The sequence below is a fragment of the Chaetodon trifascialis genome, chromosome 19 (genome assembly GCF_039877785.1).
Source record: "Chaetodon trifascialis isolate fChaTrf1 chromosome 19, fChaTrf1.hap1, whole genome shotgun sequence".
In the NCBI taxonomy this organism is placed as follows: Eukaryota; Metazoa; Chordata; class Actinopteri; order Chaetodontiformes; family Chaetodontidae; genus Chaetodon; species Chaetodon trifascialis.
The window spans coordinates 5,664,895-5,688,697 of record NC_092074.1 but is presented as its reverse complement, the minus strand read 5'-3'; the positions used below and the strand labels follow the sequence as shown (position 1 = coordinate 5,688,697).

The 23,803-nt window shown below is 40.6% G+C and overlaps 1 protein-coding gene across 1 annotated transcript; it reads left to right on the top strand.

Annotated features, from left to right (window-relative positions):
- The first annotated feature begins 15,551 nt into the window (after positions 1-15,551).
- Positions 15,552-16,544, top strand: LOC139347846 (trace amine-associated receptor 1-like). The gene has a single exon (XM_070987667.1). It carries the CDS (start codon positions 15,552-15,554, stop codon positions 16,542-16,544), a length of 993 nt encoding a protein of 330 aa, XP_070843768.1.
- Positions 16,545-23,803: the final 7,259 nt, after the last annotated feature.

Sequence of the window (23,803 nt, the reverse complement as noted above, 5' to 3'; positions counted from 1 at the left end):
TTTGGTCTTTTACACAAATCTAAAAAAGTGAAGTGATTTCAACACAGGTGCTAGCGCTATTAAATGTTTTGGGTGAGGTTATGTGAAAAGCCCAATTTAAGTGACCACCTATGCATCAACATATTTTGAAATAATGACTCATAATTTACATCAACAGCATCAGCATCTGATTGGCCAAATCCATTCTATTTAGCAATTTAATAGTGTAGTGCAGAAAAAAAATCCACAGAATTTCAATTGCAAGGAATTTATTTTTCATATCGCACAATAATCAAAGTACAATTTCTACATTACTTTTTACATACAGGCATCACTATTACAGTTTTGGCCATCCCTGCACAGTGTGTTAACCATGCATCCACTTACTGAACCACTGCAGGAAAAAGTCAGCTGGGGCTATGGAAAAGAACAGCTAGAGGGCACTGGAATGTCTGCATCTTTGGGTGCTGGGGTGACTGCTTTTGGGGGAGGTCAAAGTTCTTCATCAGAGGAGGAGCTGCTGTCCAAGTTTTCCTCATCATCAGTGGAGGAGTCATCCAGAGACAATGCTTGCAATCCCAAACTTAACTGCAGACAATCTCTTCCTCAGCAGATAGAGTAGCCCCTCACGTTCTCTCTCCGTCAATGCCTCAGTGCTGCCTGACAATGACATTAAAGGAAAACAAATTAATGCTACAAGCTCTGGACATCCATGCAAATTGCCAAAAATATTTTACTTACTTTGCTGGGTGATCCCTTAAGAAAGCTGGGAGGAAATCTCTTCCATCATTCCAACCATACTCAAGTACTCCCAGTGCTGCTTGACTTCACGAACCACAATGACCTCCTCTTCTTCCAGTCTGGTCAGCAGCATTACATTGTCATAAACCCTTTTTTTCTTTACCATGTCGCCATGACCTGCAATTCATCACATTAAGTTTTATCAGTTATCTTAGATTTCTAGAAAGTTGTGTAAATTTTTCTCCAGTGTCTCTCAGCATGTGTACTTTATTAGGAATTTGGGGTTTTAAATACACTTCCAATCTCCTCTCCCCTGAAATCTCCAGGTCAGTTTGACTGGTTGTTCCTTGTGAGGAGAGATTTATAAAATCAATTCACACCAATATCAGTTTATAATCCAAGTCTTTTTCAACAAACTTTCACAAAAACTGAGAAAAATGACTGTTTGAATTGTTCATAAAATGACAGTCTTTCACAGTACCTGCAGTCCACTGCTGAGCATCCGACACCCATTGCTGGACTGTATCTCTACTGTATAGACAACTCTGTAGTCAGCTTCTTAAGGTCCTCAGATGCCTCGGAAATCCTTTGTACAGTCTGTCAAAATCAATGTTGGAGTAACAAATCGCTGAGTCTGTGCATCATGAAAAACATCGGTCTGTTCTTTACCTTGATGAATCGTTTGGCCAAAGTCCGGTCAAGATTTTCTGCCTTCTGCTTGTTCCAGCCACTGGCCTGGATGGTAAGGATGTCTGTGCGGACTTAACACACAATGCATATTAGGCAAGGAAACCAAAACCTTAATTAGTCAGATGCATCTAAAAAATACTTACCAGCCTTTGACATGTACTTGGAACATATGGCTGCTCAAGAGAGGAAGCTGTTCATCTGTTCAATCTCCTCCCCTATCGTTATTCCTGCTCCCTCTTGATTTCGTCCTCCCCATTGCAACTGCAACAAATTTGTATGTTACCATTTGGAAGACAGGGGGTTGGAAGAGGACCAACAGTAATAATGAGAAATAAAAGCCATTGGCAGTCATTACCTCACACATTCAGGAATGTGCTTTAGCATGCATAATGGAGAGAAAGGGACGCATGTTCAACAGGTCCTGTAACTCAGGACAGTGGTCCACAACCCTCTGCAAATATGGCCAGTATTTGCATACCACATCAGAGCAAAAGAACTGCACATTCTGTGAAGCAAGTTGTTTCTGGAGATATAAGGGATATGCAAATATCTCTCCACGGAACATATTCAGTCCCTTCAGCAAAATCCCATGATGGCAGACAGCAACCTCGACACCTTCCTCATCTACTTTGCTCGCAGACTTGTTTGAGGACTCTCGTGCTGCCATCCACTCGCCTGTACCACACCTCCCTTTCCCAGGATTCTATTACAGAGGAAGACAAACACAGAGATGTAGACTGAGCAAAGTGTTGTACATTAAGATTTAACTATTGGTAATATGATGTTATATGGGGTAAATACAATATAACAAGATATGCAGAAAGTATGCTATGATCATTTATAAAACAAGGAGAAATGGAAATAAACTTTACATGTTGTGTTGACCCATGGATGTAGTCGACAAAGGTCACCTCAGCATCCTTGGCCAGAAACACGCCTTCAAAAAATCTTCAAAAAATCCATTAGGTCTAAAAGAATCAAAATAGGGGTTAAACTTACAAAGGTTACATCTATGGCAATCTAAAATATAAGTGGACAAGAATTTTACACACCCCGGTTGGCTCTTAAAGTGGTAAAGCTTGCGGTTCCCATACACTGCAACAGCCAACATGGAGGGTGTGCATGCGGGGCACTGAAAGTGATGCACCTGAGACAGCCTCTCAACCTCAAATTTTGCATAAGACCATTCCAGGAATGATTTCTGCATGGTGTCTCCACATATTTTACCATTCTGACAGTGAGAAGGGACAGATTGTACCGTCCTAAAAAATATATATATAGCTATATAAATATAAAAAAACAACAACAGAATATTAATTTCTTTAATACACGAGTAATCTAAAAGACAATATGAGGGAGAAAACTGTGCCATTCATTCCAATCAGCAACACTTGCTTTCCTGCAGAAACGGTTGTTTGCCCAGTAGAGCAGTCGCAGCAGGGAAGCATTACTGGCAAAAAGCACTCTTGGAAGGAAGGAAAACAAACATTTTACATGACTGTTTAGCTATTGCTAATTTCCAGCTCTTGTCCATAGTTGGGCTTTTGGGTAAAAAAAGTTAAAAAGAGCCTCATCATTTCATTCCATGAAAAATGGAAAACAGTGCAGTCAGTTTTATTTGTTATAGTATACCGCTCTCCTGGTCCTAACTCTACTTTAATGTACATGTCGACGTTGATAATGACAGCCTTAGCACTGCATTTATCTCAGTATTAGACTCAGTTGGCTTCCATTAGAATGTACATGAGCCGACTCACTGTTTTAACCACACCCTCGACCTTGTTTTGACATATGGCATTGAAATCAAAGACTTAATAGTCTCCTCACAGAATCCTCTTTTATCGGACCATCATTTAATAACTTTTGAATTCATATTACCAGACTACCAGCCAGTGGGCAAAAATTCTTATACCAGACTCCTGTCTGATAGTGCTGTAGCTAAATTTAAGGATATGATCCCATCAGTATTTAATTCAATGCTATGTTTCAATACAACAAAGGATTCCTATGCTAACATTAGTCCCTCCCAGATTGACTACCTGGTTAATCGTGCTACAGGTTCATTGCGTATGACACTTGACTCTGTTGCTCCCCTAAAAAAGAAGATAATTAAACAGAGGAGGTTAGCTCCATGGTATACTCCTCAAACCCGCAAATTAAAGCAAACTTCACGGAAAATAGAAAGGAAATGGCGTTCTACCAATTTGGAAGAATTTCGGTCCGCCTGGCAAGACAGTCTTAAAATATACAGGAAAGCCCTCCGCAGTGCCAGGGCAGCCTATTACTCTGCACTAATAGAGGAAAATAAGAACAATCCCAGGTTTCTCTTCAGCACTGTAGCCAGGCTGACAGAGAGCCATCATTCTGTTGAACCATGTATTCCTTTAGCTCTGAACAGTAATGACTTCATGAGCTTCTTTAATGATAAAATTCTAACTATTAGAGACAGAATTAATCGGCTCCTGCCGTCAACAGGTACTGTTTTGTCTTCAAACACAGAAACCGTAGAAACTGGTTCTCAGTCTGTCGCAGTTTTAGACTGTTTTACTCCTGTCAACCTTCACCAACTAATTTCAATAATTTCATCATCAAAATCATCAACCTGTATTTTAGATCCTATCCCGACTAAGCTGTTTAAAGAAGTATTACTTCTAATTGACTCTTCAGTATTAGACATGATCAATCTGTCTTTATCAACAGTCTACGTACCACAGTCCTTTAAAGTAGCTGTGATAAAACCGCTACTGAAAAAGCCTACTCTTGATCCAGGGGTTTTAGCCAACTACGTATAGAGCGATAACCAATCTTCCCTTTCTCTCAAAAACTCTTGAGAAAGCAGTTGCCAATCAGCTGTGCAACTTTCTAAACAATAATAGTTTATTTGAGGATTTCCAGTCAGGATTTAGAGTACATCATAGCACAGAGACAGCACTGGTTAAAGTTACAAATGACCCTCTAATTGCATCTAATAAAGGATTTGTCTCTGTACTAGTCTTATTGGATCTTAGTGCTGCATTTGACACCACTGATCATGGCATCCTATTGCAGACACTGGAACACTTCATTGGCATTAAAGGAACTGCGCTAAGCTGGTTTAAATCCTACTTGTCATATCGCTCTCAGTTTGTACGCGTTAATGACGACTCCTCTGTGCTCACTAAAGTCAGCTATGGAGTTCCGCAGGGTTCTGTGCTTGGACCAATTCTATTCACCTTATATATGCTTCCTTTAGGTAAGATTATCAGGAAGCACTCAACCAGTCAGTTAACTAGACTACAAGCATGTCTTCATGACATAAAGACCTGGATGACCTGCAATTTTGATGCTAAACTCAGACAAAACTGAAGTTATAGTAGTAGGCCCTAAAGATCTTAGAAATTCACTTTCTGATGACATAGCAGTTATGGATGGCATTGCGCTGGCCTCCAGCACCACTGTAAAGAATTTGGGAGTTATCTTTGACCAAGACATGTCCTTTCACTCCCATGTAAAACAAATTTCAAGGACAGCCTTTTTTCACCTACGTAATATCGCAAAAATCAGCCATATTTTGTCTCAAAATGATGCAGAAAAACTAGTCCATGCATTCATAACTTCCAGGCTGGATTATTGCAATTCTTTACTATCATGCTGCCCAAATTCGTTGCTGAATATTCTCTAGTTGCTCCAGAACGCTGCAGCACGTGTTCTGACAAAAACCAGCAAGAGAGATCATATTTCTCCAATACTAGCCACTCTGCACTGGCTCCCTGTAAAGTTTAGAATAGAGTTTAAAATTCTCCTCCTTACTTACAAAGCCATAAATGGCCAGGCACCTTCTTATCTTAAAGAGCTCATAGTACCTTATTGCCCCACTCGAACACTGCGTTCCCAGAATGCAGGTCTACTTATGGTTCCTAAAGTCTCAAAAAGCAGAACAGGAGTCAGAGAATTAAGCTATCAAGCTCCTCTCCTGTGGAACCATCTTCCAGTCTTTGTCCGGGAGGCAGACACTGTCTCTACATTTAAGAGTAGGCTTAAAACTTTCCTTTTTGATAAAGCTTATAGTTAGGGCTGGCTCAGGTTTGTCCTGGACCAGCCCCTAGTTATGCTGCTATACGATTAGACTGTTGGGGGACCTCCAAAGATACACCAAGCTCCTCTGTCCTTCTGTCCCTCTCCATCTGCACGCTTTCATGTCCTACCACGGCGTGTTACTAACTTAGCTCCTTCCCTGGAGTCTCCACTGCAACTGCTACTGCTATTATTACATCCACTGTCACTGTGATTGCACGTCTGTCTCTCTCTCTCTCTCTCTCCCTCTCTCTCTCTCTCTCTCTCTCTCTCTGACTGCATTTCTGTCTGTCTGTCTGTCTGTCTGTCTGTCTCACTCTCCCTCTCTTGCTCTCCCTCTCTCACCCAACCGGTCGAGGCAGATGGCCGCCCACCCAGAGTCTGGTTCTGCTCGAGGTTTCTGCCTGTTAAAAGGAAGTTTTTCCTCGCCACTGTCGCCAAGTGCTTGCTCATGGGGGAATTGTTGGTTTTCTGTAGATAAAAGAGCTTGGTCTGTACCAGCTCTATATGGAAAGTGTCCTGAGGCAACTTCTGTTGTGATTTGGCGCTATACAAATAAAATTGAATTGAATTGAATTGAAAAAGAGTCTAACACCACATTAAACTACATGAGGATATACAACAATAGGAACACACACGTGCGCATGCACACACACACACATGCACAGGATCTTTTATGACCCTACCTACATACACACACGCCACACAGACAAACATATATGACTTAATCATGCATTAACAATATGCTCAGCCAAAACAAGCACCATTATTTTAACAAAGTGACCAGCAAAAGTATTGGGGAAGAAAACCCACCTGTGGATGAACGCCCCTCCCCCGTTCTACGCCTTTTTGGGAGAGGGTTCCCTTCCTCGTCCTCCTCGACTGAAACAAATTTCTCTGAGCCCGTTTTCGACGCTCCTGCGGTTTGTTTACATTGAGCCTCCTTAAAATAAACATCAAGGGACATGCCAGTGTTACCTAATACACATTATCACCTAACGTTAAAAAAGACAGCTCTAGTTTTAGAAATTTTAAGGAGATATCTTGAAAGCATTGCCTACCTCGCATTCATCCAAGAGCACATTAGCAAGAAATAAGGTGTTGTCGTCTTCAAGCGGATCCATCGTACTTCTTAGCGTTGTGGTTTAGGCCTGACGCTTGTATGCACTCCAGGGGCCTCATTTATAAAACATTGCATAGAATCCACACTAAAAGTGTGCGTACGCCCAAAAGCTGAAAATGGCGTACGCCAAAAAAATATTCGGATTTATAAAACCGTGTGTACTCACACCTGCACACAATTTTCCCTTTATAAATCACACTCCACCTAAATGGTCAATGCAAAGTACCTCATGAATGTCTTTGCATATAAATATGCCTGCTGATCAATGGCATTTTACGTTTGATCATGGCAGAGAAAAGAAAAAGAAATTTTACGGAGACTGAAATCAAGGTACTTGTGGGTGAGGTGGAGGCCAGAAAGGATATTTTGTTTAGTGGTCACAGTAATGGCATCACGAATAAAAAAAAAAAAAATGAGTTGCTGCACGTCGTCACCGCAGTGAATAGTTCCAGTGCCACAGAGTGTTCTGTGGCAGAAATTAAAAAGAAGTGGTCGGATTTGAAGGTGGAGGCCAAGAAGAAAGTGGCATGGCACCGTCGAAGCGCATCTGCTACTGGTGGGGGCAAGGGCACACCCGAGCCCTCACCGCTGGACACCAAGATAGCATCGATCCTTGGTACGGGATGGCGCGGTTCCTGTGGGTGGGACTATCTAACACTGGGCCCAGTTCAGCACATAGATCCAAGAGCACCACTCTAGGGAATCTAAATCGGCTTATTAGCCAGTCATCATCATGGGCCAGGAAATCTCCGTGGTCCCTAAAACTTCTCTCCATCCTGATCCTACCATTTGCATGATCTTCCAGCAGTGCCAGCGCATCCATTGTGCAGCATTACGCACGAGTGTCACCGCACTATTTATATGCTTACTCAGCAAATTGAATGATTGTTACACACCTTGTCACATTTAATACTAATCCATCAGTGCCATCCACCGCTCTGTATCATTTGAAGATGGAAGTATGATATATGAACATTGTGCATACAGTAGTAGGCCTAACGGCTCACTAAAGGAACTCATCTATAACACTGCAGACCTGGGTGTTTATGATTACACGGTCATCATAAGTCTGATATGTGATGACATTAAATGTATGAGATCAATCTGGCTTCAATTCACCACCTCATCATCTGCACTGCCAGTTCCCCCTGTCTCCAAAATGTTCGTACGCAAGCATCAAAGTTGGTGTACCAGTGCGCACATTCTCACGCTAAGTTTATTTTTATAAATCACAACCTTTGCGTAGGAAGTGGCGTACACAACTTTCAAGCCCCGTTTTGTGCGTAAGCAAGTTTTATAAATGAAGCCCCTGGTCTTAAAAGATTGCGAGATCTCGCAAAAAATGTAGCCTAACCAGTTTAAGAGCAACTCGGTCCGTGACCGACCTCAACTTCCTTCCGGTTCGTCGTTAATAGTGTCAGTAGCTAGCAGCGTAGCAACAACAAAAAACTTATTTTTAAAAGATTTCGTTATGTTTTGAAAATCAAACAAAAGTCACTATTTAGTGCATAGAGGCGTATTTGTGGTCAAATGTAGCCTAATCAGTTTTAACAGCAACTCGGTCCCTGACCGACCGGTTCGTTGTTAATAGCGTCCATAGTTACCAACGTAGCAACAACAAAAAACGTATTTTTCGTACAATTTCGTAGAGAGACCGGAAAAAATGTACCTCGAAACGAAAAAGCTACTGATCGTATACACAAGCCGAATGGATAGTATGAAAATAAAGTGTACATTTGTCGCTAGAAAAGTTATCAAAACAAAGCTAAAGCCAAAAGCTACCTCAAATATAGCAATTTCCACCGAAAATAGAAGGGATGTCTGCCATGTTTTTTGTTCACGCTGGGAGAAACTCGGCAGTCACGTGCCCTAAAACTCGGCAGCCACGTGACCTAAAGTATGCCCGTAGAAAAGACTAGGCAGATAAAACGTACTGCCGCTACAATTTCAGGGGTTTACGTTTTTGTAAAGGGTTTACGTTTTGTCTTGTGGACAAACGTAGGTATTACACAATTTGGAGTGAGATTGGGTTGTTATTGATCATTGCTCTTACAGTGGAAATACACTGAGTACACTTATTTTTATTTATTTTACAGAACATGTATATTATGGAAAAAAAAAGAAAGGAAAAAAAAGGTTAATCAACACTCACCATTATCAGTGTGGTAGAGCTATGAGTGGAACCGGCTATTTTTTTCAACCCATTTAGGGTCCCAGCCTGATAGCCTGTGCTTCCCTTTAGGTTTTTCTTCTCTACTCTCATCTCTCTCTCCTGCACCATCACTTTGCTCTCCTGCTCCTTCATTCGGCTCTTCCCCTGCTGTACTCTGCTCTCCTTCACTTTGTTCCACTGCTCCTCCCTGTCTAATGTTGGTTGTCTTATAGGCAGGGACGGACTGACCATCTGGCATATCGGGCATTTTCCCGGTGGGCCGACGTGCTATTTGGGCCGACACTCGGCCACCGTTTTTTTACTTTTTATTTTAAAGATTGGTCTGACCGGCCCATAATACCAGACAGTTGATCAACAGCCCAATTGGCATTAGCCTGGCCCAATCACATCCATCCATCCATCCATTATCTATACCGCCTATCCCTTTCGGGGTTGCGGGGGGCTGGAGCCTATCCCAGCTACAATGACGGGAGAGAGGCGGGGTACACCCTGAGCCGGTCGCCAGCCGGTTGCAGGGCCACATGCAAAGACAGACAACCATTCACACTCACACTCACACCTACGGACAATTTAGAGTCATCAATTAACCTAATGAGCATGTTTTTGGTCTGTGGGAGGAAGCCGGAGTACCCGGAGAGAACCCACGCATGCACGGGAAGAACATGCAAACTTCACACAGAAAGGCCCCGCCTGACCCGGGGATCGAACCGGCAACCTTCTTGCTGTGAGGCACCCGCACTACCTGCTGCGCCACCGTGCAGCCCCAATCACATCGTTAAACACCAACCCCTTTCGCTTTGGTCCTGCCGGCATAATGCATTTGGCAAAAAAAAAAAAAAAAAAAAAAAAGTCAGCGCAAGAGTTTGTTCATAACCACTGACCGGCCCTCGACAAACGCTGTTCTGCGGTCCATAGGTTATTTTCCTCACTGATACGTGACGGGGCTCATCTCGCCCAATCATATCATGAAACACGTCCTCTCTTTTACGTCGGTAACGTAATCTGTTAGAAAATGGAGAGAAAATGAAAGGAGGTGCAGAGAAACTGCGAGACAAGAAGAAGCTGGCTCTTCGAACCAACGATGCGAAATGCGCAAAAATTTCTGATATGTTTGCCACGGCAAGGCCTTCATCAGCTCCCGTGGCCGATGACGGTGGTGGTGGTGGCGACATTGAACAGGGACATGCAGTAAAACCTGCGGTAGATGGACTGCTTTCAGAGCACTTGTAGTGAGTAAAGCAACCCAACCCCTTGGTAAATCTGACAATGATAAAATGTCAATAACATATTTTTGGCTAATGTTCTATGGCCAGGTTAGTTTGTATTCTACTTAGTTTTTAATACCTGTATACGCAGGTATTTTTTAGACATTGTGTATGTAGCCCTCTCCCTCATTCATGTTTCATCATTCCTCTTAAGTTTTCAGTTTCTACACTGCTATTTTTATCTTGAAGATTGACCAATAATTAAATCTCTCTCTCTCTTTCTCTCTCAAACATACATACAGAGAATTCAAAGTTCATTCAGGAGTTCAGCTACATTCAACCTTTTGGACTGGGTAAGTTCACAATTTATTGAGTACTACTCTTGGAAGAGTTAGCATCTGATCCATCATTTCTCATCTCTATTCTTTCTTTTTTTCTTCCTCCCTGAAACACATGAGTACACCCAATAGGATGAATTCTGCTTAAAGATCCATTATTGTGATGGAGTGGTAGAGTACTTTTTTGTAGTGTTAATAAATTAAACTTTTTGGAAGTATTTAATGCGTCCACTCTCACTGATTCCCATTAACTCATTGCCTGGCTTAAGATACATGGTTTTAAAGAGTTGCACAGTTGGTATACACATTCAAGAGACCGAAAAGACTGAAAAGGTGTGTGTTATCAAATGTGGTGGGCCAGTCTGGTCCAAAATGCCAGGGCCGATTTCTTATCCCAGTCTGCTCCTGCTTATAGGATTACATTAAACATTAACGTTAGATAATTCACACTCACATCTGACAAGTGTGGACACAATTTTTTTTACCTAACCATCATCATTTATGAGTTAGTAAAAAGCTAATGATACCTGACTAGTAGTGATGGGAATTCCAGCTCTTTTAAAAGAGCCGGTTCTCTCATAAAAGAGCCGGCTCTTTCGCTTCCCAAGTGGTTCCTCAAATTTTTTGTTGCTTAAATTATTACCAAAATACTGTAAAATTATGTGTAAAATTAATTGCTAATGTACAAAACATTCTTTATATCAAATTTTACTGCATTTCCTGCGGTCAGTCATTTTTCTCACCCTCCCAGCATGTGTGTGTGTGTGTGTCCCACTCCTGCCCCTCCTGCTCAGTGTGTACACACTGAAGCCACCACACATCATGTAGTTGACCAATCACGTGCAGCTCTTTCATTCTATTCGCGACCGACAAATCACTACTGACTAGCGTCATCTTCATCAGCTGTCTTTCTCTTCTTAAAGAAATATTTGAGCAGTTAGATATGAGCTTAATCCTATCAATGAGTTTACTCATGTTCGCAACACTGAGTTCACTGAGTTTACTTTGCAAAATAAGAGGAAGTTTTGATGTAACACTGAGCAATTCATCAATACTTGTGCTGTATTTCAGTTGACAGATACTATGCAGTGCGTCAGCCTCTGAGATATACAACTAAAATAAATGATCATGTTGCTGCCGTCATGATCTTAGTGAGCTGTGATGATTGAAGGATATCATAAAGAAAAATGTGAGGGCAGTTGTTCATTTGTATTCAGATAATGCCCACTTTTGGATGTCCATCCATCCATCCATCCATTTTCTATGCCGCTTATCCCTTTCGGGGTCGCGGGGGGGCCGGAAACTATCTCGGCTGTCGACGGGCAGGAGGCAGGGTACACCCTGGACCGGTCGCCAGCCGATCACAGGGCACATACACACAACCATTCAGACTCACACTCACACCTAGGGGCAATTTAGAGTCACCAATCAACCTAATGAGCATGTTTTTGGTCTGTGGGAGGAAGTCGGAGTGCCCGGAGAAAACCCACGCATGCACGGGAAGAACACGCAAACTTCACACAGAAAGGCCCGACCCGGGAATCGGACCTGCGACCTTCTTGCTGTGAGGCACACGCACTACCTGCTGCGCCACTGTGCAGCCCCACTTTTGGATGTATTTTATCTTTTTATCTCCCAGTGAATGTCATGTATCTATTTGAAGATCTTCCAGGTGGCGCAAAGACGGGCACACAGCATCCAGAACACAACATGTCAGACGACATAGCAACTAACCCCTAACCCTATAACATTGTTTATTGGCCTTGAAACAACATTTACAAGGAGCGTTCATATAACAGTAAATTAAGTTATAGCATTCATTAAGAAATGAATGCTATAACTGGTATAACTATAGTTCAGCACTGTATTTCATGTCAGAACAAAAATGAAATTCCACTTGCTAAATTGAAAATAGCAAACACTCTCAAGGATTCTAAAAAAAATCCTCCATGATTTGGATGGAGCTGACGAAGATGAAGATCTATTCTGTAGAAGATGATGATGTTGCCCATGTCTGGGATGTTTCTGGTACAGCAGTTGTACAGCTGTCAGTATTTGTATAACGCAGCGTTGTCTGCACGTCCTCGGCTCGTTTACTCTTTGTGCCCCTTACATTTTATTTTCCTCCCCTCTGGCGCAGTGTCTGTTAATGTTGACGCTGACGCTGACATAGCACACGCTGACGTAGCACACGTGCGCAGTGGAGATAATTTTACCCCAACCAGGAAGACAGGATCCGAATGGGTGTGTACATGGACACCATTTGGAATAATGATCGGCATAAACCACCTCTCTCTTTCGGAATGAAATTTCTTTCCAAATGGACCGTATCGGATCAGAAACTTCCGATTGAGGTGTTTACATGAAGCATTTTTAATCTGATTGGGCCTTTATTCCGATTATTTGTGTCCATGTAAATATAGCTAATGACATCTAAAGCTACAGTAACATCCAAGAGCACAGCCCCAACCAATTTCCTGTCATCCATATGTGTTAACAACAGGGGCGGCTGGCTGATAGAGGGCGCATGTTAATAACCCTGTGTGTAAAGTGAGAAATGTGTTAAACGGCCTAACCTTTTCCCCGGCACACTTCTGCACTAATTTGCAACAATGGTGTGTGCTGTAAATCCAGTTCACTTTGTCTGGTTTCAATTGACCCCAGGCGACCGTGGCTACCCACTTAAGAGCTGGCTGATGACCCCTCTTACCAACCCTCAGACTGACCAAGAGCGGAGGTACAATGACCTCTATTCCCGCACTCGGTCAGTCGTTGGGAGGACAATCGGTCTGCTGAAGGGATGGTGGCGCTTCCTGGAAAGGACTGGGGGTATGCTGCTGTACAGTCCCGAGAAGGTGTGCTGCATTGTGATGTTGCTCGGCATCCTCCACAATGTGGCACACTGACACGCCATACCACTGCCAGAGCAGCATATCCCCCCCCAGATGAACCAGAAGCTGGACCCATGAATGTGCATCCTACCCAGGAGGCCATTCGGGCCTGGCAACATTTGAATTCAACCATGTAAAAGAGGCAAGGACGAAGAATTCACTTATTCACCAATGCAATTATTGATTCACCAATATTTGTGAGGACACCTATTAGTTGATAGGCGATCATTTATGCCACCTATTGCACAAATGATTTCTTCTTGTGACTCAATGATTCATACATCTGGATATTTTTGTGCATATGACGTTTTCTGGATTTGAATGTACGCCATGTCTCAGTAGGAAATCCACGCAAGTCTTTGTACATGAGGCCCCTGGTGTTTTCCGCTGCGGCACCACGGCACTCATCGTCACACTGCAGCTCAATGAGCTCCAGCTGCAGCTGTGGAGGAGCATTATCAGGGTCCACTGAGAAGGGAGAAGAAAAAAGCAACATGTCCTTTTCAATAACTGCAAAGTCCCAAAAGCATTTGTTAAATTCCACAGAAAGAGATATGACAGCTGTTGCATAACTCTTCATTTGCGCACCGATATCCTATCCTATCAATGACTTCTTTCAAAGCTGCGAAGTGCACCGTGCAGGACTCTGTTTGGGACAAGAGAACCCACACATGCACGGGAAGAACATGCAAACTTCACACAGAACTCTCGGAGGAGGAATATGCTCTTTGATACAAGGCGGTAAGGTCTGCATACCCGCAGACACAGGGCTTTGACGGAAGGAGTAGTCAGGAACAGGTGAGATCGGACACCAAAGATCAGTTCAGCAAAGAACGCTGGAGAGTCTGACATGATGCAATGACAATCTGGCAACCAGTAAGAATGACCGCGTGGGTTAAATACCCTCTTGCTGAGCTTAATAGGCTAAGTGTGCAGATGGACAGGTATGGAGCATGGCTGAAAAGCTGCAGCACAGGTAAGTGCTGGGCGGGACTGTGACGTTCACAAACAGAAACGAATAGATGTTTTGGCCTTTAAGGCTTTTGAGGTCAAGCAGCTCCTCTGTCACGTTCATGTTGTCATCAACTGCTCTTAAAAAATAAGTAGTTGTGCAGTGTCAGATGCATCAGTGCTTTCATCACAGGCTAATGAGAAATAATCACAAGCTACTCCCCTGTCAATCAGTTGTCTCTGAATAACTGACGATATGTACTCAAGTCTCCGTACCACAGTGTTGCAAACATTCATAAATTCTTGCTTCTTCTTGGGGCAAATGTTCTGCACCATTGTCATGACACAGTCTTTGATAAACACACCTTCAGTCAAAAGTTTGCCATGTTTCGCTATTAACATGGCCACTTCGTAGCTGGCTTTGGTGATGTTTTCCTTTGACTCACAGGCCTGCATGAAGAATTGCTTTTGCGATGCCAAAGCAGCTTGGAGTTGCTTTGGTCTTATAAATAATACATTATAAGACCAAATCTGTGGGCTGTTTGAAATCTGCCCAGAATTTTTGACCTGTCTGTAGTAGAAGGTTAATTTATTTAGCATTCTGCAACACAGAGTTGTACAGTGAAATACAAGGTATAGTCCAAGAGTCACAGTGAATTGACTCACCTTGGGCTACACTTCTACGTTTCTCCAGAAAGATGAAAAGCTGAAGATGTTGTTGTTTATACTGTTGTCTAAATGTCTCTAAACTACAAAGAAGAAACCTGAATTGTCTTCTTACTTCTAGCTTTCTTGACCTGGTCTTATTATTCTATTTCAGTGTAAGTACATTCACAGCAACAAAGAACAGTCATATTCCATGTATGTGTACACATACATGGAGAATGAAGCTGCTTTTGACCCTTGAAAAGCAGGAAGTATTTCTTATTTCAGGAAGGTTTTCATGCTGCATCATGGACCAGGGTGACGTGGGCATTTAGGTAAACTTATGGTCACTAGAATGTGAAATCTCAAATTTATTTATTAGAGTTTCTTGACTAATTAATTTGCAAGAGGTAACTTAAAATTGTGTCTTCGTATGGGAGATTAAACACATGCACCAGGAGTTGTATGATAACTCATCTTACTGACCAACATAAAATTCCCTCCCTCTAACATAATATGCAAATGAGCCCACGATAATGAATTTAAATAAAAAATAATGTGTGCTCAGTGGCACGGAGACCAAAGACTGTTAGTACTACAGATGCACAAGCCAGGATTAATAGCCATGGTATTAAACATACAGAGCGTTAAGATTAACTTGAGATTTCTCATGACTTGAAACTGGATACTGTTGTGTTATATTTTCTTGATTTAAGACATGTTATTACAAATATTATGTGAGCCTTAATGACCATCTAAGGCATGGAATCTAAATTCTTTGTTAACAGGTCTGATGATGTTGTTGAAGACAAACATCTCTGTAATGAATCAGCAAATGCGTCTGACTTTACAGCTGTCACCTCTTCATATTTATTATGTATTTTCATTGGCTTCTTATCTGTTCTTATAATGTGTGGAAACCTTCTTGTAATAACCTCCATTGTTTACTTCAAACAGCTCCACACTCCGACAAACTACCTCATCCTCTCTCTGGCTGTGGCTGACCTGCTTGTTGGTGTTAATGTGTTGCCTTTTAGTGCAATACTGGCTGTACGCTCATGTTGGTATCTTCAAGATTTACTCTGTAAGATCCGAAGTTGCTTTGACATCTTTCTGTGTGCATCATCTATTTTGAACTTGTGTTTCATTTCTGTTGACAGATATTATGCTGTGTGTCAGCCTCTGAGGTATAGAACTAAAATAAATGTCCATGTTATTGCGATCATGATCTTGGTGAGCTGGACTTTTTCTGCTCTATTTGGAATTGCCAGCTCAATTTGGGGAGTGAACCATGGACAATCTAACAGGAAGTGTGTTTTATTTCAAAGTTCAGCAGTCATCACAACAGCTTTTGGATTTTACCTCCCAGCAACAATAATGTTTAGTATTTACCTAAAGATTTTGATGGTGGCACAGAGACAGGCATACAGCATTCAGAAAACAACCTGTCAGAGCACAAAGTCTGGATCAACTGTCAGTAAGATGGAGAGAAAGGCCACCAAAACTCTGGCTATTGTTATGGGAATTTTTCTCATCTGTTGGACTCCTTTCTTTCTTTGTATAACCTTTAACCCTTTGAGTAACTATACAATACCGGTCCCTGTGATTACAGCATTTAAGTGGCTCGGATGGTCAAATTCAATGCTCAATCCATTTGTCTATGCTTTCTTTTACAGCTGGTTTCGATCAGCTTTCAGAATGATCATTTCTGGAAAAATATTTCAAGGTGATTTCACTAATTCTAAGCTCTTTTGAGTCATTATTTGAAATGCTGTCATGCCAGTGATTCGTTCAACACTGACGATGAATCTCCTGTCCGTGTTATATGTAAACATTGTCACTGTACTGTGCATAAACCAGTACATCCGTATGTTGAACCAGTGCACTGATAACCCTTTGATCAGTGTTTCAACTCATTGTGTGTCTGTTAATAAATGTAGGATCCTTATATCTCAATGACTGGCTCTTTTCCTCTATATATTCACTTATTACTGTTCTGTATTCTGTGCACATCTCTGAATTTTTGTCTGTGTGAATGTTTGTAGTCCTTTTTAAAGTCTTGACCTTTGCTTCCCTTGCTACAGCACACAAAGCTTTAAACAGACCTGTAAGGAAATAATGAATGGTGAAATGATCTGTCTCTTACAGCAGTTTTCAGTCAGGGCTTCCATTATTTGACCTGGCTGCAGATGTCAGATGTCAAGGAAAAGATGGAAGTTTCATCATTCAAAGTGATATGAAATAAAGAAGAGTAACTACAAAGTACTGAATAAGACTTGTGCATGAACATTAATATCTACATCAGTACTTTCACCAGCAAGTTGTGCATTGCTCACAACACTATGAATGTTACACTAAAGCAGGATAACTTCTCTGTTTCACTGTACAAAACCAACTTCAGTAAAAAGTGTCTGTCTTGTGTCACGCTGACCTGTTATTGTATTCATGATTAGAAAATATGTTCACATTCACTTCAACATTCCCCATATATCTCATATCTTCATATATTCAAAATGTCCACTTTCATGGCCTTTCACAATTATCAGTCATCAGCTGTCACTGACTTTTACATATCTGGCCTCTGGGGGGTTATAAATAACTAATTAAAGCTCCCTCTGAACCACATATTGCCTAAAATATCATTAATCTTTCTTTTTAATGTAGGAAAGACACATTTGTGCACACTCAGCTTACTTACATTCAACGTACACGTCTTAATCACTGAAAATGCTAAGGCTGTGTTTTTTTCTCTTCTCTGGGGCTACATTTACACGTAGCAGGGTATTTTGGAAAACAGATATTTTTGCCCCTCCGTTTTTCAAAAATAACATTGTGCACACAACATCATTTTCAAAATTGTTGTTGTTTACATGAACCTGGATAAATACACCATTGAGCACCATCATAACTATGCCAAACCAATGGGCATGAGTGTAAACATAGGTCGCTCACATGACATCAAGTATTTTCAGTTGCATATTGTAACGTTTCGGAACCTAAAATGCCGTTTAACCCTGTGTGATGTTCTGATGTTCTTCTGGGGGAAAAGGAGAATTCTAGTAGTGACTACTAACGTAATGTTTATTTTGTACTATTAGGCTTGCCGTAGTTACAACGGAACATGGTGAAGTAAACGGTCAATTATTTTTCCTCTTATGACTTTAGTTGGCCAGAAAACATGTTTGCCTGTGAGTTTCAGTTTCATACAGTCATTTTGACATTGAATAATAAGAACACTAGTGTTGAATTCATTTTTTGATGAATCTAAGTTCGTTCTAAATGTGTTTTGATCGTATATGCTAACTGCTAGCATCATAATGGAATTTCCCATATACGTTAGCCATAAGCTAGCGCATTTGTCGCTATACAGTTAAAACAGCCAATATAACAATATTGTTCTTCAACAACGTCTGTTATTGAATGAAATACTGATAGATGTATTCTTGTATGTGTCTAGTTTTACAGTGCTTCCCGAGTAAAGATTGGAAGAAAAGATGAAAGCTGCTTCACTCTTTATCTTGGGGAAACTGATAGCTACCTGCCGAGCTGATGTAGCAGGCGAGGCCGTGTCATACACACACACACACACACACACACACACACACACACACACACACACACACACACACACACACACAGAAGTGGGGGCAGAATACCCTGTTTACACACCAAGACATAACCGGCGTTTTCAGCAATTTCCACTTTGGCCAGAGTTTTTAAAAATTATCGTTTTCCATGAAAAAAACTCCACTTGCGTGTAAATGAGAGGACAAACCGCATGAAAACATATGCCTTTTCCCTACGTGTAAACGTCGCCTCAGCCTCTCAGGAAGGCTTTTTTTTTTTAATCCACAATCATGTTACTCACCTGTTGTCAGTTCACCTAATTAACTGTGAGTTGTTCTACCAGTTGTTTCATGTAGCTTTTCACAGCTTTTCCAGTCTTTTGTTGCCACTGTCCCAACTTTTCTAAAACATGATGCGGACATCAAATTCAACATTTGTCACCTTTGTGCTGTTCTCAATTACTTCTGGAGTTTCAGTGTTTTGTAAATCATCACATTCTGTTTCTATCTACATTTTACAGTGTCCAAAATTTTTTGGAAATGGGGTTGTAAACGTGAAGTCAGATGAAACTCCAGTTTGCTTTCCGAGCAGTGGTGGTTTCCAGTGCAGATGTGAGAATCAGTATCATTGGTCATGTGACCAGTGTTTCCTGTATGGACCCGGTGACAACATAACCAGTGGCACATGTGGATGCATCAATGCCATTCCTCCTGACAGACAGTATTGCAAGTCTGCTGATCAGCACAGTGAGTTGGTTTGTAGTAATTAACTCAACACAGTATGTCATGGTCTGGGGTTTTGTTCAGCCACTTTGTATTTATATTGACCCTTTTTTCCCTTTGCTTCAGCTGGCTCGGTGTGGAGAGGCGGGGCCGTCGGCTCGGGGGCGAGGCACACGAGACGCACCTGCTGCTCATCGGCAATTAGCCGGCTTCTTATGCTCCGCTCACACTCATTCCTGTGCCAGACTATTCCTCAGTCCAGCCGTGTTCACCCGTGTCTCTCGTCCTCGAGCCTTTCTCTAGTTCATAGTTTCGTTAGTGTGTATTAGAAGATATTTGTGCTATCCGCCAGTTTTGCTAGGGGTGTGTTTTCTGTTTCAAGCATACATAAGTCTTGTCTCTCCCTTTTTGGAGTTTTTCTGTTTGTTTGATTACTTTGGGTTTTCCTTAGAAGTTATTCCTCTGCCTGTTTTGTTTTTGGGTGTGTTTTCTGTTACAAGCATCTGTAAGTCTTGTCTCTCCCTTTTGGAGTTCTTTTGTTTGTTTGTAGACTTTTAGTCTTTCCCCTCGTGGTGCCTTTTAGTTGTACTTTGTTTTCTAATAAAGTCCAGATTTGTGACTCTGCAATTTTGGGTTCTGGCCTTGATTACACCTCGTAACACAGTAGGTCAGGTGCCTCACTGCACAAACCCTTTGCTTTTGTTTAAAACTAAAATGATGAACACTTTGAATGACACCTAAATTAAGGTTTGAGGATATGTCTCAACTGAATTATAGTTATTAAACAAACTTCAAGGAACATGAAAAAACAGACTTGGTGAATTCTGCTGAAGCTTGAAGAAGAAAAACAGGCTCTATTAAGATCCATTCGTTTGGTTCTTAAAGAGCTTGGTCTGTACCAGCTCTATATGGAAAGTGTCCTGAGACAACTTCTGTTGTGATTTGGCACTATACAAATAAAATTGAATTGAATTGAATTGAATTGAATTGAATTGAATTGAATTAATCTCATGTCAAGCTTACAGGTGGTTGAATTTGGTATCATGGAGTATTTCTCTGTTGTTGAAGGTGATGTTTTTTGCCTTACAATCATTGAACTTTAGTCTGAGGAGCTACTTTTTTGGCCTGCATTGTTTGGCAGTTTGATGACTGTCATTTTGATAACTATGCTCCAAACATTTGCTGCATAACTCACTGAAGCCAGTAAAACCTGCATAACTGCCTTCCCTAAGCCACTTTTTTTATGTCAAGACCTGTGTCAGAACAGTGCCATCTTCTGTTGAAAACTCACAACTGCAGCAACCCACTGCAGCATGTAGCATTGAAGTGCAGTGGTGACTGTCCTCAAAGCGTCACTCTATATTTATTCAGCAGCTGCTCCTCTCTCTCTTCCTGCTTACAGACTTTACAGCCTGTCCTCACACAACTCTTTCACCAACAAGTAAGACTGACAAGACAATATTTCATTTGTGTAAACACAAAAAAGATAAGCACAGTACTGACTGCATGTGTTGATGCAGACCAGTGCCGCTGGCCTTGCCATATGTGTTCTACTTTTGGCACATGTGATAACATAATCAACAATACTTGTGGCTGCATCAATACTATCCCTCTAGATGGGTCTTACTGCCAGACACCATCAGGTAGGAGCTGAAAGCCTCTTGAATTACTTTCATTCCCCAGCTCCGTTCAAGATATGAGCACTTCCTGTTTGTTTTATGACCTTTTCAAAACACTGTCTGTTTTTTCACACAGATCTCTTTGCCCATCACCAACTCCTCCAAATGGTATGAAAATCCAGTGTATAAAGTATTTATTCTATACCACACACAGTGTAGAGTTCTTTCCTTCTTTATTCAGCCTGTCACTCTGCTTTATTGAGTTTCTAAAATGTGATATGAAGTTTTGCTGCTGTTCTTGGTGTCATGTTTTCTTGATATTTTTTGCCTTTTTAAAATCACAGACACTGCAACAACACGGACCACCACACTCTTAACAACAACCCCAACTGTCATAACTGGTATGTATTAGTCATCTCATATATTTGACACTGAATACTGAATTTCACTTTGCTTCCTCAGTTAGGTTTTGCTGCAACCAATCAATCACAAGGGTTAAACTTAACCTAAAAGATATCACTGTCATATTTTATGTCTATATTAGTATCACCACCTCCCATGCATGACATTGGAAATAGTGGAATGCATAGTGTATGGATAGCTCAATAAATTGATTTTAACACCATTGCCTGTTGGAAAACATATCTGAACACTGTGGCATGGCTGTGTACACCATTCACAAATGTTACAAGCTTGTTAAGCCTTACAGTGAGTGTTTCACGTGTCATATGATGTCAGTAATAACACATGATCATAAATTGTCCTTTTAGACAAAACACCTGTTCATATGGCAGTCCTGTACACAACAACACCCACAACTGTAGTGACCAGTACATAAGGATTGATTGAATGATTATGGATAATTTCAAAATGGTCTTTTCAGATTCAACATCTGTTGCTATGATTCTTTTGAGATTTCACACCAGCTGCAACAACATTTCTAACAAGTCACTTCTTTAAAAGGCCATGAGTTAAATATCTATCAAAGGATATCATTTTTGCTTGATTTATATTTCATAATACATTTTTATGTATGTATTATACATACAGTTTCTTGTTAAAAAAATCTTATAATCACATTTTTAGACTCAGCACCTACAATAATAGTACATATCTAAACACCCCAATTTTATCTGCTGTTCTCTATATTTGCCTAAAAACTTTTAATTTTGGTGCAAATTAAATTTTTACTCCATCTGCATAACAAATGCAGTTTGGATCTTAAATGACAGTGTTAAAACTTAACAGAGACTTAACTAGGCTCTTAAAACTTTACTTTTTACTTTCAACATCTGAAGATAGAATAGTCATAATAGACACAACAGCTGTCAAACATGGCATGTATATTCAGTTTACCTCCCTTCTTGTGTCAGAACTACACCATAAAACATAAGGATTTACAGTAAACATAGGTGATTGTGGAATAAAATTAGTTTTATTTTTACTCTAATGATCACTTGAGATTTAGTACTCAATGCTACAACAGACCTCAGCATCCAAATTCCACTGCTTCTCTGTTACCTTTAAGCAGTGCCATATGAAAAGCATATCAACACTGCCAATGAGCATTCGTGGCTAATGCAGATCATAACATGGACGCAAATAAAACACACACATATATTGTTTTACTGTCAAGTCAAATGTGTTAAGTTATTGCATAATGACCCTTGTAGATTCAATCACTGTCTCTGCCACACAGCATCTAAATTGCTACAACACCAATGACTATGAAGGATTTAGCTTTTCAGTTTATGTGATATCTAAAATGTTGTATAAAAATCTTTAAAATGTCTAAAATGCAGATTCTATACCTGCTGCTACAACACATGTAAACACTACAGTAGTGACAACAACACCATCAACTGCCACAGATGCCGTAGAATAAAGCTCTTCTTGTATATTACTATGAATAAGCGTTTTGCGCACAACTTGTGCCGTCAAAATGCTAAAACCTCATAGTGAGTCATTTGGGCTTGTCTGATTTTGCATTCTATTGTTCAAATGTTCTTTGTAGACATAACACAACAGACCTCAACACTACAACACCAGCTATCGCCACCAGTAAGTCCTGTGACAGCCTTCGGGTTAACAACAGGTCTGGGTGAAATGTGTGTGTTATGAGCTTTACCTCATTACTTGTAGAAAATAAATTATTTGTGAAATATTCCGTTTAGCTTCTGCACCTGTTTCTACAACACTGAACACTGCTACAGCTGCAGCAACACTTGTGACAGATGTAACAAGTAAGTGTGATTACAACAGTGCTATTTCTTTATGTAAGTGGAGTGATTTTAACTTTTTACAGTCATGTGTAATAGGTGTACAGTAAAAATGTTAAATCATTACTGTGAATGATCTGAGCTTGAATCATTTTGAATCAACATTGCTGTTATTTGCAGATACAACACCTGTTGCTACATCAGATTGAAACACTACAACACAGAGAACTACATCAAAAACTGTCACCAGTACATATTTATGAATATGAAACTTTTGTTTGAAAATTTCCAGGATTGATCTTAATTTGGAGGACACACTATTTGCAGCACATAAATAACTGTAAAATTTTCTCTTTAGACTCATCACCTGTCCCGATAATAGATCGAAACACCACATCAGCTTAGCTACAACAACACTTGTGACACAATTGTAATAAGTAAGTATTTTAAAAGAAGGGGATAGGTTAGTTATCTACTGTAGACAAAATACTTCACTCTAAATTAAAACAGATCAAAAAATAGATACGTATTCTCACATAATATCACCAGGGTTCAGTTTTTACTTTTTCAGTCATCAAAAACAGGTAACTCTAAAGTCATCTTTACAGACATGACAGCCTGACATGACACTGCACTTCAGCCACCACTGTAAAAAATAGGATGTCAAAAACAGCTAAATTTAACGCTCAACATTACTACACCCACAGCTACACAAACAACTGCAGTTACCAGTAAGTTTCTCAGACATGAGTTAAAGCTAGAAATCTTTACATGATAATTAATATTGATCATTTTTATATATTATTTCCAGATTCAACACCTGTTACTACAACAGATATGAGCACTACAACAGCTGCAACACCAACAACATTTGTGCCAAGTAAGTT

Bases quoted from the DNA above. Each gene is read 5' to 3' on its own strand.
- LOC139347846 (XM_070987667.1), top strand. From the start codon at position 15,552: ATGGAATCTAAATTCTTTGTTAACAGGTCTGATGATGTTGTTGAAGAC.